Source organism: Propithecus coquereli, unplaced genomic scaffold, assembly GCF_000956105.1.
Source record: "Propithecus coquereli isolate 6110/MARCELLA unplaced genomic scaffold, Pcoq_1.0 Scaffold544, whole genome shotgun sequence".
In the NCBI taxonomy this organism is placed as follows: Eukaryota; Metazoa; Chordata; class Mammalia; order Primates; family Indriidae; genus Propithecus; species Propithecus coquereli.
In genome coordinates, this window is record NW_012151330.1 from 682064 (window position 1) to 695435 (window position 13372).

General features: G+C 60.0%; 1 protein-coding gene across 4 annotated transcripts in view; it reads right to left on the reverse strand.

Annotated features, from left to right (window-relative positions):
- Positions 1–1446: 1446 nt before the first annotated feature.
- The window catches only part of NADK (NAD kinase), a 32583-nt gene continuing 20657 nt past the window's right edge, over positions 1447–13372 (reverse strand). For all 4 annotated transcript variants that reach the window (XM_012657497.1, XM_012657496.1, XM_012657495.1 and 1 more), the window contains 10 exons: positions 12266–12349; positions 6941–7070; positions 6287–6395; positions 6049–6134; positions 5012–5114; positions 4577–4728; positions 4320–4419; positions 4088–4245; positions 3660–3742; positions 1447–3192 (listed from right to left, as the gene is read on the reverse strand). In XM_012657497.1, the coding sequence (XP_012512951.1) occupies positions 3042–3192; positions 3660–3742; positions 4088–4245; positions 4320–4419; positions 4577–4728; positions 5012–5114; positions 6049–6134; positions 6287–6395; positions 6941–7070; positions 12266–12349 (1156 nt within the window). In that variant the 3' untranslated portion in view covers positions 1447–3041. The remainder of the gene's footprint in view (positions 3193–3659; positions 3743–4087; positions 4246–4319; positions 4420–4576; positions 4729–5011; positions 5115–6048; positions 6135–6286; positions 6396–6940; positions 7071–12265; positions 12350–13372) is intronic.

The following is a 13372-nucleotide window of genomic DNA, read 5'->3' on the forward strand; positions in this document are numbered from 1 at the left end:
GGCAGATGACTTCCTGTCCTGAGCGGGCAGAACTTCAGACCTGGACCAAGAGGCAGCCGCCCAGGACGGGGAGGCCGGTCTGGCCCTGTGGGGAGTAGCGCTGGCCTGCACAGCCCCCAGCGCCGCCGCAGCACGTGTGTGCCTGTGAGGGCGAGTCTGTGTCTGTGTCGTGTGTGGCTGGTCTCCTGTCAGCTCTGCACAGACCAGCCTGGCGCTGGAGCCTGCATCCTGCGCCTCCTCCACAGGAAATGGGGGCCTGAGGGCAGGTCAGCCCTGGCGCCTGTGTCCTGCAGGGCCCTCTGGAGAGGACCCTGTGGAGGCCCCAGCCGGGAAGGCTCAGGAGGACAGTGCCCAGCTGAGGTGTCCTCCCTGCGGTGGCTGCAGCTTCCTCCTGCCTGACTCTGCCCTTAGATCCAGATCCTCAGTGTCTGCAGATGCTGAAGGCGGCCTGAGATCTGGCCTGGATCAGAAAGGGGGCAGAATGTGCTGGAAGTGGCCAAATTCCTCCACAGGGTGACCAACCCAGGCCTGCCATCCCCCCCGTGCCCCCAGCCAGACTTGCAGACTTCCAGCTGCAGGCATCGGAGCCTCCCAGGCAGGACAGGCCTCCGGACACCCAGGCTGTGCTGGGGGGCGGCCTGCACAAGGGCCCTCAGGCTGCAGTCTGGGGCCAGCACTGCTCCCACACTGGGTGTTGCCACTTCACGCCGGTTTCCAAAGACTGACTGAGGCTGGGAAGACAGCAAGCACCACATAGCCTGAGGCCTGAGTCCACACGCGATGCCCTGCGGGGCTGGGGCTGGAGACACCCTGGGGTCCCCGGCCCCATCACCCTCACGTCAGTGCTCCCTGAGGCCAGGAAGGTCGGCTCAAAGGTCAACAGTCTTCACCCAGGCCAGGGAGGCAGGGACGCTCGGGGCCAGCCGAGGGCAGACAGGGAGGAGTGGGTGCCCTGGGGCTGTTCCCCTTTCTAGGGGAAAGAGGAACCAAGGGGCCCACGCACCAGTGCCCACAGCACCCAGGCCTCGGCCTGTGGCTGTCCCCAACCTAGACGCCTGGTGTGTGGCTCAGCGCCCTTCCCAGGGTGAGGCAGCCCATGTCACCAGCACGCCCCTCGCGGGCAGGTGGCCGTGGCTTGGCCGCCTCCGCCCAGCCCTCCTCTCAGTGTTTACGTCCCCTGTCGGGGCTCTGGGCAGTCTCCCGCCCTGCAGCCGAGGCAGCTGTGCCCCCTGCCCTGACACCACGCACTGTCCCTCCAGTGAGGACACCTGACCAACCCCACCTGATGGAGCCTTTGGGGACAGGATGCAAGGCGGGCGGTGTCAGAAGGCAGCGGCCTTGCTGGTGGCCCCTGGAGACCCCCCAGGGCCTCCAGGCCAGGGACTCAGAGCCAGAAGCAGCCATTACCGACCCGGCTTTTTGTACAAGTCTGTTTATTGAAAGGATCTGAAAATAGTAATAAGGCCTTCAACATTTAACAAACTTTTAAGATACTGACAATATGAAACATTAAGATCTACTTCAAAAACTCAAAATTTTCCAGATCAGTCCAATCTCACGCTGCTTTAGGACTTAATTTAACATTTGCTTTCTGTTCAGATGAGTGACTGGAATCCCCAGTGCCACTGTCTTCTGGCTTAAGGCTGGGGACACTGGTGCCCCCCCCAGCCTGTGGGCTGCAGGTGGGGTCCCGTGTCACAGATGGACACAGGACACACACTGGGCGCCCCCCCGCGGCTCCATGGCGGCCCCAGATGCGTGTTTGCGGTGGCCAAACGGCGTGAGCTGCACGTCATAAACACGCCAGTCAAGGAAGCTGCACCAGTGGCTCCGGGAAGCACCGAGCGGGCAACGGACAGACGCGGGTCCAGGAAGGGGCGGCTCTCGTCCCTGCCCGTTCTTATCAACTGAATAGTGAAAGGGGGACTTCTTGAGCAAAACCCAGAGAGCACTTCCTCAAAACAGACGCCTGCACTTGGACGCCTGTTGGACAACGACCAGGCGCCGCTCCCAGGTGGCAGACATGGAGCCCTGTGCACACCGCTCGCACTCGGGCCACCAGGCTCTCCGCCAGCCCGGGCTCCCGGAAGATCCGGCCGTCTGTCTCCAAGCTCTCACTGCCACCGAGCCTCTCCCGGACCGCCGCGTTGCACTCTGCACAGAATGGTCCCGAAGACAGTCGCGCAGACAAACCTAACAGCAGCGGGACGATCCTCTTCCCCTTTCGATTTTCGCCAAAGTGTGTACAAGAAAATATGTACATCAGCACTTCAGAAAGTTTAAAAGAATCTCTGAAAAGTATATATAGGATTAAAATACCTTCCTGGTAGCTGAAGCTGCGTGAGGAATGTGTGTGGCCTGAGACGCCTGCCCCTGCCCACCGGGCCACGCCGCAGCCCACGCTTGATGCTGGCCCCGCACGGGGAGGGCGGGACACGCCCAGCCCTCTCCAGAGCCGCAGCACAGCCGACCTGCCGTTCCTGTCACAGCAAGACTCCCTCCAGTGGGCCTAGGAACCTCCCCCAGAGCAGTTTCGGGAAAAGGTGCCCGAAGGCAGAAGCATCGCAGCTAAAGGAAGATTTTTGGCCGAGACATTTATTTTCAACATTAAAGGACAGATCAAGTCATTCTGACCCTCTGAATCTCAGTAGACTGATTTGTGGAATTGCCTGGCATGGAATTATTAATACAGAGCCGTGGGGCAGGCGGCTGGCTCCAGGACCAAGTGGGGTGTGTGGCACAGGAGCCCTCAGCCCATCTCCCACTTTGCCCCATTAGAAATGCAAAATAGAAATCGGATTTAAAATGCTAAAAAACAGCTGATCTGGTCGATAAAAGGCAGACCCAGGCTCTTCCCCAACAAGGGACAGGCGGCGCTTGTGACCATTGACGACAGACGACAGACGGGACACGTCCTCTCTCACACTCGCACACACTCACACGTTGGTCTGTCCCCAGAGGGCGAGCAGGAGGGCAATAAAGGAAAATGAAGAGCCCAGAAGAACGCGGGATCGTGGGCCGGGTCTGGACAGGAGCGCAGGCTAGCCCTCGCCCTCCTCTTCCTCCGGGAAGTGGGCCTGCTTCTTCCTCACGTTCCAGTGCAGACACTGGGCCAGGCTCTCAAACCAGTCGCTCACGGGGTCTCGCACGCAGATGGAGGGCAGCGGGTAGCGAGAGGTAGTGATGCTGATGCTGCAGCCAGACAGAAGCCGCGCGGCCAGGTGAGCCCACAGAGCCACGGCACCCCCAGCGCTGGCCCGCCCAGCCCAGGCCAGGCCACGATGCCCCAGGTCTCTGAGGCCTGAGGGGCCAGGTGATGCTCCCCAAGGCAGGACGAGGGGTCCCCAGTGGGTGCTGGGACAGCCACGACCCCATTCCCCTCAGCCTGCCCGGTGCTGGAGGACGGTCTGGGAAACGGACAAACTGCCTGGGGCTGCGCGAGCCTCAGGGATCCACCACCGCCAGGCAGAGTGCGCCGCGGGCAGCCACCACAGCCGTGTGCTGGGGTGATGCCCCTGGGCCTGGGTCCCCCTGACTGTGCTGCAACCCAGGGAAGGGACCCCCAGCCCCCACTCAGGCCTCTGGCGTTAAGGAGACCACGCTTTGCCCACAGCACGCACCGCCTGGGCAGGACTGCCCAGCCCGGCCCCAGCCCACACCTGTCTCCGTGGCGGATCTCCTGTCTCTTCCGTCCATCAAAGGACACCCACGCGGTGTTCCTTGCTTCTGGTGACAGCATGATCTGAGGGTTCAAGCAGGGACAGGTGTGGGCTGGGGAGGGTGCTCCTCAGGGAACCGTGGGTGTTCACCAGAGGCCCTGGCACCAGTGGCTCCGACCTTGCCCAGCTCACGGTGCCAGCAGACAAGCACGGGCGGGCAGCCGTTTCTGACCTGGGCCCGGGCCCCCAGCCGGCAGATCTCAGGCACCCGGCGAGGTGGGTGCAGGGAGACGGTCCAGGAACAAGGCCACGTCTGAGGCTGGAGCCAGCGGGTCAGCACCACGGGGCTGTGCCCAGGTCCCAGCCTTTCCCTGGCGCAGGGTCCGACACTCACAAACCAGGAGGGGTGGGGAGGTGTTGGCTCTGACCTTCAGCTCTACCCCTGCGGGGACCACGATGGGCCGGAAGGACAGCGAGTGGGGGCAGATGGGTGTGATCATGATGGCTGGCACGTTGGGGTGGATCATGGAGGCCCCGGCCGCGGCTGCGTACGCAGTGCTGCCCGTCGGGGTGGACACGATCACTCCTGGCGGGGACAGGGCACAGGCGTCACTCCCACCGAGGGGCGCTCAGGACCCCAGGGTAGGTCTGGGGCCTTACCGTCACCCTGCACTGTGGTGATGAGGTGTCCGTCCAGGTAGACGTCCACGTTGGACAGGTATGAGGAGGGCCCTCTGTCGATCACCACCTCGTTCAGGACCTGGAAGGGGTGGCCGGGGTCTCGGACCGTCACGGGCACCCAGCGCCTGCGTCTGCCCCGGCTCTCTGCAAGGGCCTCGTCCTGAGGTCGCGGCCGGGGCTCCCGCGCAGGGTCCAGCCCCAAGTGCTTGCCCTAGGCCCCCAGCGTGTCCACTCACCTGGTACTGCATGACCTGCTTCCCGCTGTCGGCCGGGCCTGGGGCTGGTGCGCCATTCTCGCTGAGCCCGTTGGGGACGGGCACCTTCCTCCCTCGGGGTTCCTTCACCACCCGGACCTTCAGCCGGCTCCGAAGGACAACAGCTGCGTTCCCTGGGGCCAGTGGGGGTCAGAGGGCACATCTCAGGGAGGTCAGCGGGGTCAGGAGCCCTCTCTCCTCCCAAGCTGAAAGTGGCACTTCTGTGCCTTTTATGCAAATCAGTTCCCTCCCCCACAACACAAACAGCAGCTTCGACTGTCAGTAAAAATGTTTGAACCATTCAAATTTATAAATCTCTGAATCTTGAAACTTTCAAATCTTGCTTTATGCATCACTGAATAAAAGGGCGATCTCATGTTGAGAGCTACTGGTAGGTTCCAGAACATTCCAACTCACCCTCTATCACCTGGGTGACTTGGGACTGAAAGTTCTCAAAGTTGAATGGCGTCAGGAAGCCCAGGGAGCCCAGGTGGAAAGCCATGACTGGAGGCACGCTGCCCTGCGGGCCGACGGGGGTCACTCAGCACCCACGGTCCCCTCAAATCCACCCGAGCTGTCAATAGCACTAGACCCTCGGGAGGGGCCTGCCCACGAGGACCCAGCTTTGTAGGGCACCCCAGCTCCCGCCAAGGGGCCGCAAAGGCCAGTGAGCACAGGGCCAGTGTCAGGTGGGGCCGTCGTAGCCCCACCCAGAGGTGGAGGACCCCGCGTGTGGAGCGTGGGCCAGGCAGGGCCAGTGGGAGAGGTGGCGAGAAACAGAAGCAGTGGGGCGGACCGGCCAGTCCCCGTGGACAGGAAAGACCGGGGGTTGCAGGGTGGGGGCGATCTCCATGGCCAAAGCCCCTCGCCCAACGGCAGAGGGAATGCGAGGGTGGGCCGGGGCAGTTCCGGCGGCACCTGCTTGTGGTGGGCAGGGAGCAGCATCAGGGCCCCAGGCAGGGCGGCTGGGCCAGTGTGCGTGGGCCACTCCCCTCTGGGACCCGCCGCCCTGCACCCCTCGCTCTCTGCTGAGGAGGCTCCTGGTGGCCCCAGGCAATGCTGCCCAGTGGCCACACCCTCAGCTGCCCAGGGCCTCCACCCTGAACTCTAACATGGCTGGGCGGGGGCCACCTCGCAGCTCCCACGGCCGCCCGGGGTCCAGGGCAGGGCTCCCTCGGTGCTCCCCAACTCCGCCACAGGGCACCAGCGCTCGGGGACGTCATCTGTCTGTGGAGCTAAAGCCACGCCCGGGCCCACAGCCACCCGGCCTTCACAGCCGCACCTGGCATCACGTGCAAACTCACTCTGCTGCTAAATAACGGAACTAAAAAATCAGCCTGGATCAGAGCGAGACACGGAGAAACTCCTCGCCCCTCCGGCATGAAGCTCCGCGACGAAGAGGAGAAACGACACCCACCCCCCGAACGCGTCTCCTGGCCTTGCTCACGTCTCACCGGGAAAAGCGAGGACGCGTACAGCAGGGTCCCGTCCCCACCCAGGCAGATGATGAAGTCTATCTGATTGGAAATGTCGTCGTAATCTGCAAAACATAAAAACAAAACCAAGAAAAAGCCACCGCCCGTCAGCCCCTCCACACCGCAGTACATGGACGCCAAGGGCAAGAATGCTAGAAGCTTCCGCCAGGGACAGGGAGCTACACCTAATAAACCAACAGAGCTGAAGATAACGTACCTTCGCGGAAAGTGCAGAATTTCTTCTTCACTGCCCCAAAGTTTTCATCATTTACGATGGCAGGGTCTTCTAGCACCTTCTTTTCCACATACACGACCATGTTGTTCTCCTGAAATCAGGTGTGCGTGTGAGCCCTGGGGAGCCAGGTAGGCCCCGCCAACTCCCAGTCCGATCACGCTGGTCTTTTAGGTCTTTGCATTTGGGGAAAGGGGTGAAAAATGACTACACTTTCCTGGCCAGGAAATCAGGCCCAATCTGCTCACTTCGCTGCAGTTCCTGCCTTGCCGGAGGCTCCGTGAGCCTGGCTGCCAGGGCGGTGGTCTCACTGCTCTGGGCGCTGACTTAGGGTCTGCAGACAGACCAGGTCGAAAGGTACCTCCCTCCCAAAGTCCCGGTGAAAATGAACCACCAGAGTAACAGGATTAAGAGCTGGGCCTTTCAGAGGAGGACGAGGCTGAGGGTTCCCCCTCGATGGGCCCTCTCTCTCCCCTGGAGGAGACGCAGCCAGGGGCCCCCATAGATGTGGCCCTTTGGTCTTGGACTTCCCGGCAAGTCACCAGGCTGTGGTTCCAGCAGCACAAGCAGACGAGGACGCCTGGCAGGCGTGGGCTGTGTCCCGCCTGTTCCCTCCGACCGGCCCAGGCCCCCCCTTGCCTCCATGAGGTACGTGCAGAGCTCCTTGAACGGCTGCAGCAGGCTGGCGTCGCGGACCTTCTTGACGACCAGAACGCTCTTGGGAGACTTGTTCCACGTCAACCGCTGGCTCGCAGGGTCCTGAATGTGCCTTTCAGGGAGGAGAGAAGAGTTCACACCAGCAGTGACTTTTCCCTTAAAAAACGCACAGGACTTAGAAAAGAAAAATAAAATCCTTAAAAACGTGTGTCTGGAAGGAGGGAGGAGGGGACGGGTATATGTATACAGAAAGAGTGCAATGTGCACCACCCGAAGAATGGACATATTTGAAACTCGGACTTGGGGGGGAGGGGGGCAAGGGCAACATACGTAACCTAAACATCTGTACCCCCATAATATGCTCAAATAAAACAAAACAAAAAAACAAAACAACAAAAAAAACGTGTGTCTGAGTCCTGGACAAACACTCAGCAGTGGTCACTATGAGGGCCGAGGTGGCACTGGAGCCCCAGGGCCACGACAAGCCCCGGCCACGGGCCAGTGGGCTCCACGGTGAAGACCCGGTCTCTCAGCTGCTCAGGGCACCTCACTGAGGCTGCAGTGGTGCCCCCCGACGGCTCCTTGGCATCGAGAGCTCACAGGGCAGCCCAGGAAGCCCAAGGCCAGGCTCTCCGCCTGGCGCCCGCCCCATGCCCATCAAGTGCGCCACGCTCCCCACAAAACCCACACCAGCCGATTCGGGGACTCTGCCCCCACGACCCACTCCACACGGCTTCTGGTCCCACGCGAGCCGGGCCCCGAGGACAAGCGCTTCCTGCCTTGCACACGGGGCGTGTGCTGCTCACACGATGACATCCCTGTGCGAGCATAGTTTGCCCTGGATTTTTACAACAAATCTATGGCTTAAAAGCCAGTGGCAGTGCTGCCGCGAACAGCCACCCTGCGAGCTTCAAGCTTCAAGGCCCCTGACGTGTCACTGCGCTAGGCAGGCTCAGACCCTCTGAGGCGCTGCCACCACCGTGCCCGGGGTCGGGGTGTTTCTCCAAAGGCACGGCCCACTCAGCTGTGATTCCTATTTCTCTGTAAATCAAGAAAAACAGCCCCGGTCGGGCGCGGTGGCTCACGCCTGTAATCCTAGCACTCTGGGAGGCCAAGGCGGGCGGATTGTTTGAGCTCAGGAGTTCGAGACCAGCCTGAGGAAATTAATCGGACAACTAAAAATATATAGAAAAAATTAGCTGGGCATGGTGGCGCATGTCTGTAGTCCCAGCTACTCGGGAGGCTGAGGCAGGAGGATTGCTTGAGCCCAGGAGTTTGAAGTTGCTGTGAGCTAGGCTGACGCCACGGCACTCACTCTAGCCCGGGCAAAAGAGTGGGACTCTGTCTCAAAAGAGAAAAAAAAAAAAAAAAAAGGAAAACAGCCCGGCCGGCCCAGAACAACCCGGAACAGGCTCTGGGCAGCCTGCAGGAGGGTGGGTGCGGCCACCCATCAGCCGTCCCTCAGCCCCACTGGGGGAGCCCTTAAAGCTGCAGCGCACGCGGCGGGCGCAAGTTCCCCAGTTGAGAAACCTGCTGCGAGAAGGGCCTTGCCAGGGCAGAGCTTTCCGAGAGCCCGACAGGCCCACGAGCAACTTCCAAACTGTGGTGAGTGCAAGCTGCTGACGCCGCAGCGGAGCGTCCACCTCGCCCGGCAATGACCACCATGGAGGCTGGTCCCAGAACCCACCCTTTCCAGGCGTGTCTGGGAGGCGAGGGTCACCCGTGACACCCCACGAGCTCCTCGCCTGCTCTAGTCACACGTGCCCCTGCGAGGCGGCCTGCACCTCCTGGCGGCAGCTGGTGTGCCCCAACAACAGTCATGTTCCGCTAGCGACAGGAGTGCGAGGTGGCCCTGCCCCACCAGCACCTTCCCGCTGTGCACTTACGCTATAAACCCAACTTTTGCATCCTCAAGACTGAAAGCAAAACACGATCGTAGAGTGACTTGTTAACGGTGTTATGAAAGCAACTGGGTCAAAAGAACTTCCTCAAATTATAAAACTCTAACACAACAGAACAGCCTCCTTATTGCTGAAAGTTGTCAGGGCCACTTTCGACATCAAAGAAGCCAAGCTTCAACTCCCTGCTCTTCACTGAGCTCGGTGGGCCCCGAGGGCCCCGGCTGTCCAGCCTCTGCCAGCCGCTGCCCCGGCCTGTGGAACCGGCCTGGCGCCGTGGGAGGTGCTGTCACGCCATGGCCAGGTGAAGGGTTGTTTACTCTGTCTGGCTACAGGCCTCGAGGGCGTGCAGGCACTCTGCAGCCCTCTGGCTGGGTCGGACAGCAAAGCTGCCCTGCGCACACTCTTCTGGCTCCCAAGAGTCACTGCTGATGGGCCCTGAGCCGCCAGGGTGCCGTCCTGCGCAGGCCTGGGCGGCAACCCGAGTGACCACAAACCTGTTCCTCAACCTCCTGTTAGGTCACCTGCCGAGTGGGAATGCTACCCCTTCCAAGCCCACGGCTGTGGGTACAGGACACCCGGCCCACCTGGGACAGCTGAGGGAGACCCCGTGGACCGTCAGAGCTGGCAATTTCTTCACATCTCAACTAACAAAACACACGTGTTCATGGTAAAATCTCAGACAGTAAAGTTGGAAGTGCAAGATCCTCGTGATCAAGCCCTCTAGAGTATCTTACTTAAGAGTGTCAGGGAAGATGCAGGTTAAACACACAGGAAGCCCCGGCCCTGACCGTAGGAGCCACTGGGGAGGGCGCACACTGGAGTGGATGACAGCATCCTGCCCTCAGGTTACGTCCCCAGAGACCAGGGCTCCCTGAAGTGCGGACTGGGAAGGCCGCCCTCCCTCCGCACTGCCCCCGGCCGGCCTCACCGTGCTTCTGCTGCGGCGGTCTGACCTTGGGGAGCAGCACCGAGGCCGTCCTGTGGCCAAGCCTGAGGGCAGCAGCAGAACACACACATCCCCCCGACACGGTCCTGGGTCTGGCCCCCAGGAACTGACGGCCAATAAAGGCTGGGCAGCCGGAGAGGCCACTCAAGGTGGCACTTCAGCGAGATGTGAGGGAGCAGCGAGGCCGAGACCAGGAAGCAGAGGGCGGGGCCCAGGCCGCAGGGGAAAGGCCCAGGTGGGGCGAGTGGTGCAAACGCAGAAGGCGGGAGGACTCGGGACGGGCAGGAGTTGGCCGCCAGGCGGGGCAGGGAGAGGCAGAGGGGCCCATGGGGCTGCTGTGCAGAGGCCATGGGGGACGGTCAGGAGTCTGCTCAAGGGAGGGGCGGCCTGGTCACAGAATAAGTGCTTGGGTGGATGTTTGGGGTCAAAATGATGGAATCTGTGGATGGACTGGATGGGTCCCGCCATTTGGCAGCTGTAACTAGACAGATCCGACAGCTCCTGGAACCAGCAGGCACGGGGCAGGTTTTGCCTCAAAAACGCGATGCCAGAGCCCTAAAGGGCTGCCCTCCTGTCAGAGGGGAGCAGAGCTCAGCACCCTCGTTACTGGGATTCATGCTGCCGCCGGGCACAGCGAAGCAGGTCCTCAGATGGCAGAACAGGTCCCACTGCTGTCCCTGAAGCTGACCTCCAGCAAGGGCCCACTGCCACGGGCGGGGGCGGCGCCTGCCCATCAAAGAGCAGTGAGACGGCCTTTTCCATTTCATTCGCAAGTTCTTTTCCCCCGACGATCACGACAACATCCCTCCTGGTCACCAAGGCCCCTTGGAGGACCACAGCCAAGCGCATGGCACTTGCATGGGCTTTGTCCTTCGCAGAACGCGAAGGTCCAGGACCCCGAAGGAGGTCCCGGGGTGGGGTGTTCTGCACAAAGGCCCTCGGGATGACACACCCGTCCCAGGCACACAAAGAGCAGATTCCTCTGCAGCAGGGTGTGGAGGACACTCACAAGGTGCAGAATAAAACTCAGAGCTGAGGCGAACTCTGAGGTTTTTTTTTTTTTTTTTTTTTTGGGACAGAGTCTCACTGTGTTGCCCAGGCTAGAGTGAGTGCCATGGCGTCATCCTAGCTCACAGCAACCTCAAACTCCTGGGCTCAAGCGATCCTCCTGCCTCAGCCTCCCGAGTAGCTGGGACTACAAGTATGCGCTACCATGCCCGGCTAATTTTTTCTATATATTTTTAGTTGTCCAATTAATTTCTTTCTATTTTTAGTAGAGACGGGGTCTCACTCTTGCTCAGGCTGGTCTCGAACTCCTGAGCTCAAACGATCCGCCCGCCTCGGCCTCCCAGAGAGCTAGGATTACAGGCGTGAGCCACCGCGCCCAGCCCAAACTCTGAGTTTTTTAAAACACAAAGTATCAATGTTAGGTCACTGCAGTGCTTTTCCCCCATAAAACACAACCTGTTAACTAAGCCTTTACCCTTTTGGAGCCATCAAATGCTAAAAAGAACTTGAGTTGACGGAGAGTTATTGAGGATAAAGAGTACAGTGAAGTAACACTGGCTGTTAAGTTAAATAGTTCTAGCACCGTGATGGCAACGCTCCCATGAAAGACGCTGAGGCCAGACGAGGGGCCACAGAAATGCCACCTCCTCAGGTGCCCCGAGAAGGCAGCACCACAAGGACGGGTATCTTGAAAACAAGGAAAATCAGATTTAATAAAAAGCTGATTCATGCTTCTATGTCTTTGGAATAATTAAAGGACCAAGTTTTTGAAAATGGAGCAGTTTTCCCCAGAGCTGTCACTGTCAGAAACAGTAACTCTCAGTATTTTATGGCCATGGGCATCCAACACTGCCACGCCTGAGGCACAGACCTGGGGCCATGGCTGTGACAGGGTCCCCGGGCCACCTGTCGTCCACTGGACACGACCCCGGCTTGTCTGCCATCCACTTACTCGAAGGCCCTGGAGAAGCCCGTGGTGGACAGTGCCCGAGTAGAGGCCCCGCTCAGTCGGGTCCAGTGAAGACGACCATGTGGTTTTGTTTTTCTTTTGAGACAGAGTTTCACTCTGTCACCTGGGCTAGAGTGCCATGGTGTCATCGCAGCTCACTGCAGCCTTATGCTCCTGGAGCCATTCCCCTGCCTCAGCCTCCCGAGTAGCTGGGATTACAGGCACGCACCATGACAGCCGGCTAAGTTTTCTATTTTTAGTAGAGACGGGGTCTTGCTCTTGCCCAGGCTGGTCATGAACTCCTGACCTCAAGCGATCCTCCCGCCTCGGCCTCCCTCCCAGAGTGCTGGGATCACAGGCATGAGCCACCGCGCCAGCCCCACGTGGCTTCTTGCTGAAATGACCTAGAACACCACTCCTGACCCCGAGAGCGGAGCCTCCCCAGCAGTTCACCCGCCATGCACTCTCCCCAGGCCTCGCCCACCCGTGGCCCCAGCACTTACATGATGGTCTGGGGGTTCTGCAGCACGCAGGCCTTTGGTCCAAAGGTGGTCACCGGGCAGGGCCCGTGTAGAGAGCGCGTCCTCCTGTGGGGAGAAGGCACAGAGCTGTCAGGGTCGAAAAACATACGCGCAGCGACAGACACAGATCATGTCAGCCTCCAAGAGACGCATGCGACTCAAACGACGCCAACACCATCGTTGGCCCAGCAACCACGCAACGGTCCCCGAAGACTGCCCTGGGCTGTGCCGCCACACTGGAGCGCCACACGTCATCCAAGTATCTCTCGATGGCAAGGAGGCGCTGAAGCACACCTGCGGGACACGCGCCCCAGACCCGTGATCCACGCCAGTGAGCGCCGCGGCACAGACGAGGGAAATGCGACCTCGGGGTGGGGGCCTGAGAATCTGAATTCCTGCGGATCTCTTAGCACGTCTCCTGGAACAGTATCTGGGTCTGCGTGTGGGAATCGAGACCCTAGAAACCATCTCTAAATAATCTAGATTAAAATTCTAACAAAAATGTTCACTCTGAACTATATATGTCAATAAAACAGACACTGGTTGAACAGCCTACTTTTCCAGTAATTTACGAGTAACCCAGCCGCAAGTGAATCACCCACCAGGGGCCGTGGCAGCCAGCTCATGCTGGAAGACACACAGGCCGGGCTCCCCTCAGCAGCGGGCTGAGGCAGCGACTGCCCCGTTCCGTGTGCTGGGACGTCCGCTGCGACACAGGACATCAGCCCAGGCCTTGGCCACCCTCTGAGCCTCACGTTCTTTTTGTGCATCCAAGACACTGTCCTGCAGCCAGTCCAGGGAGGGCTGCTCACGCGCTTCCATCTTTAACTGCCTGTCTCACGGCTCAGCCAACTCTTCAAATCCCCACACAGCTAAAAGATCTCCTACTATCTAATAAGGGCTGGGCAACCTGCAGGAGAGATTCATTTACCTAGGTCTTTTAAAAAATTATAAAGTAGGCCAGGCGCGGTGGCTCACGCCTGTAATCCTAGCACTCTGGGAGGGCGAGGTGGGTGGATCGCTCAAGGTCAGGAGTTCGAGACCAGCCTGAGCAAGAGCGAGACCCCGTCTCTACTAAAAAATAGAAAG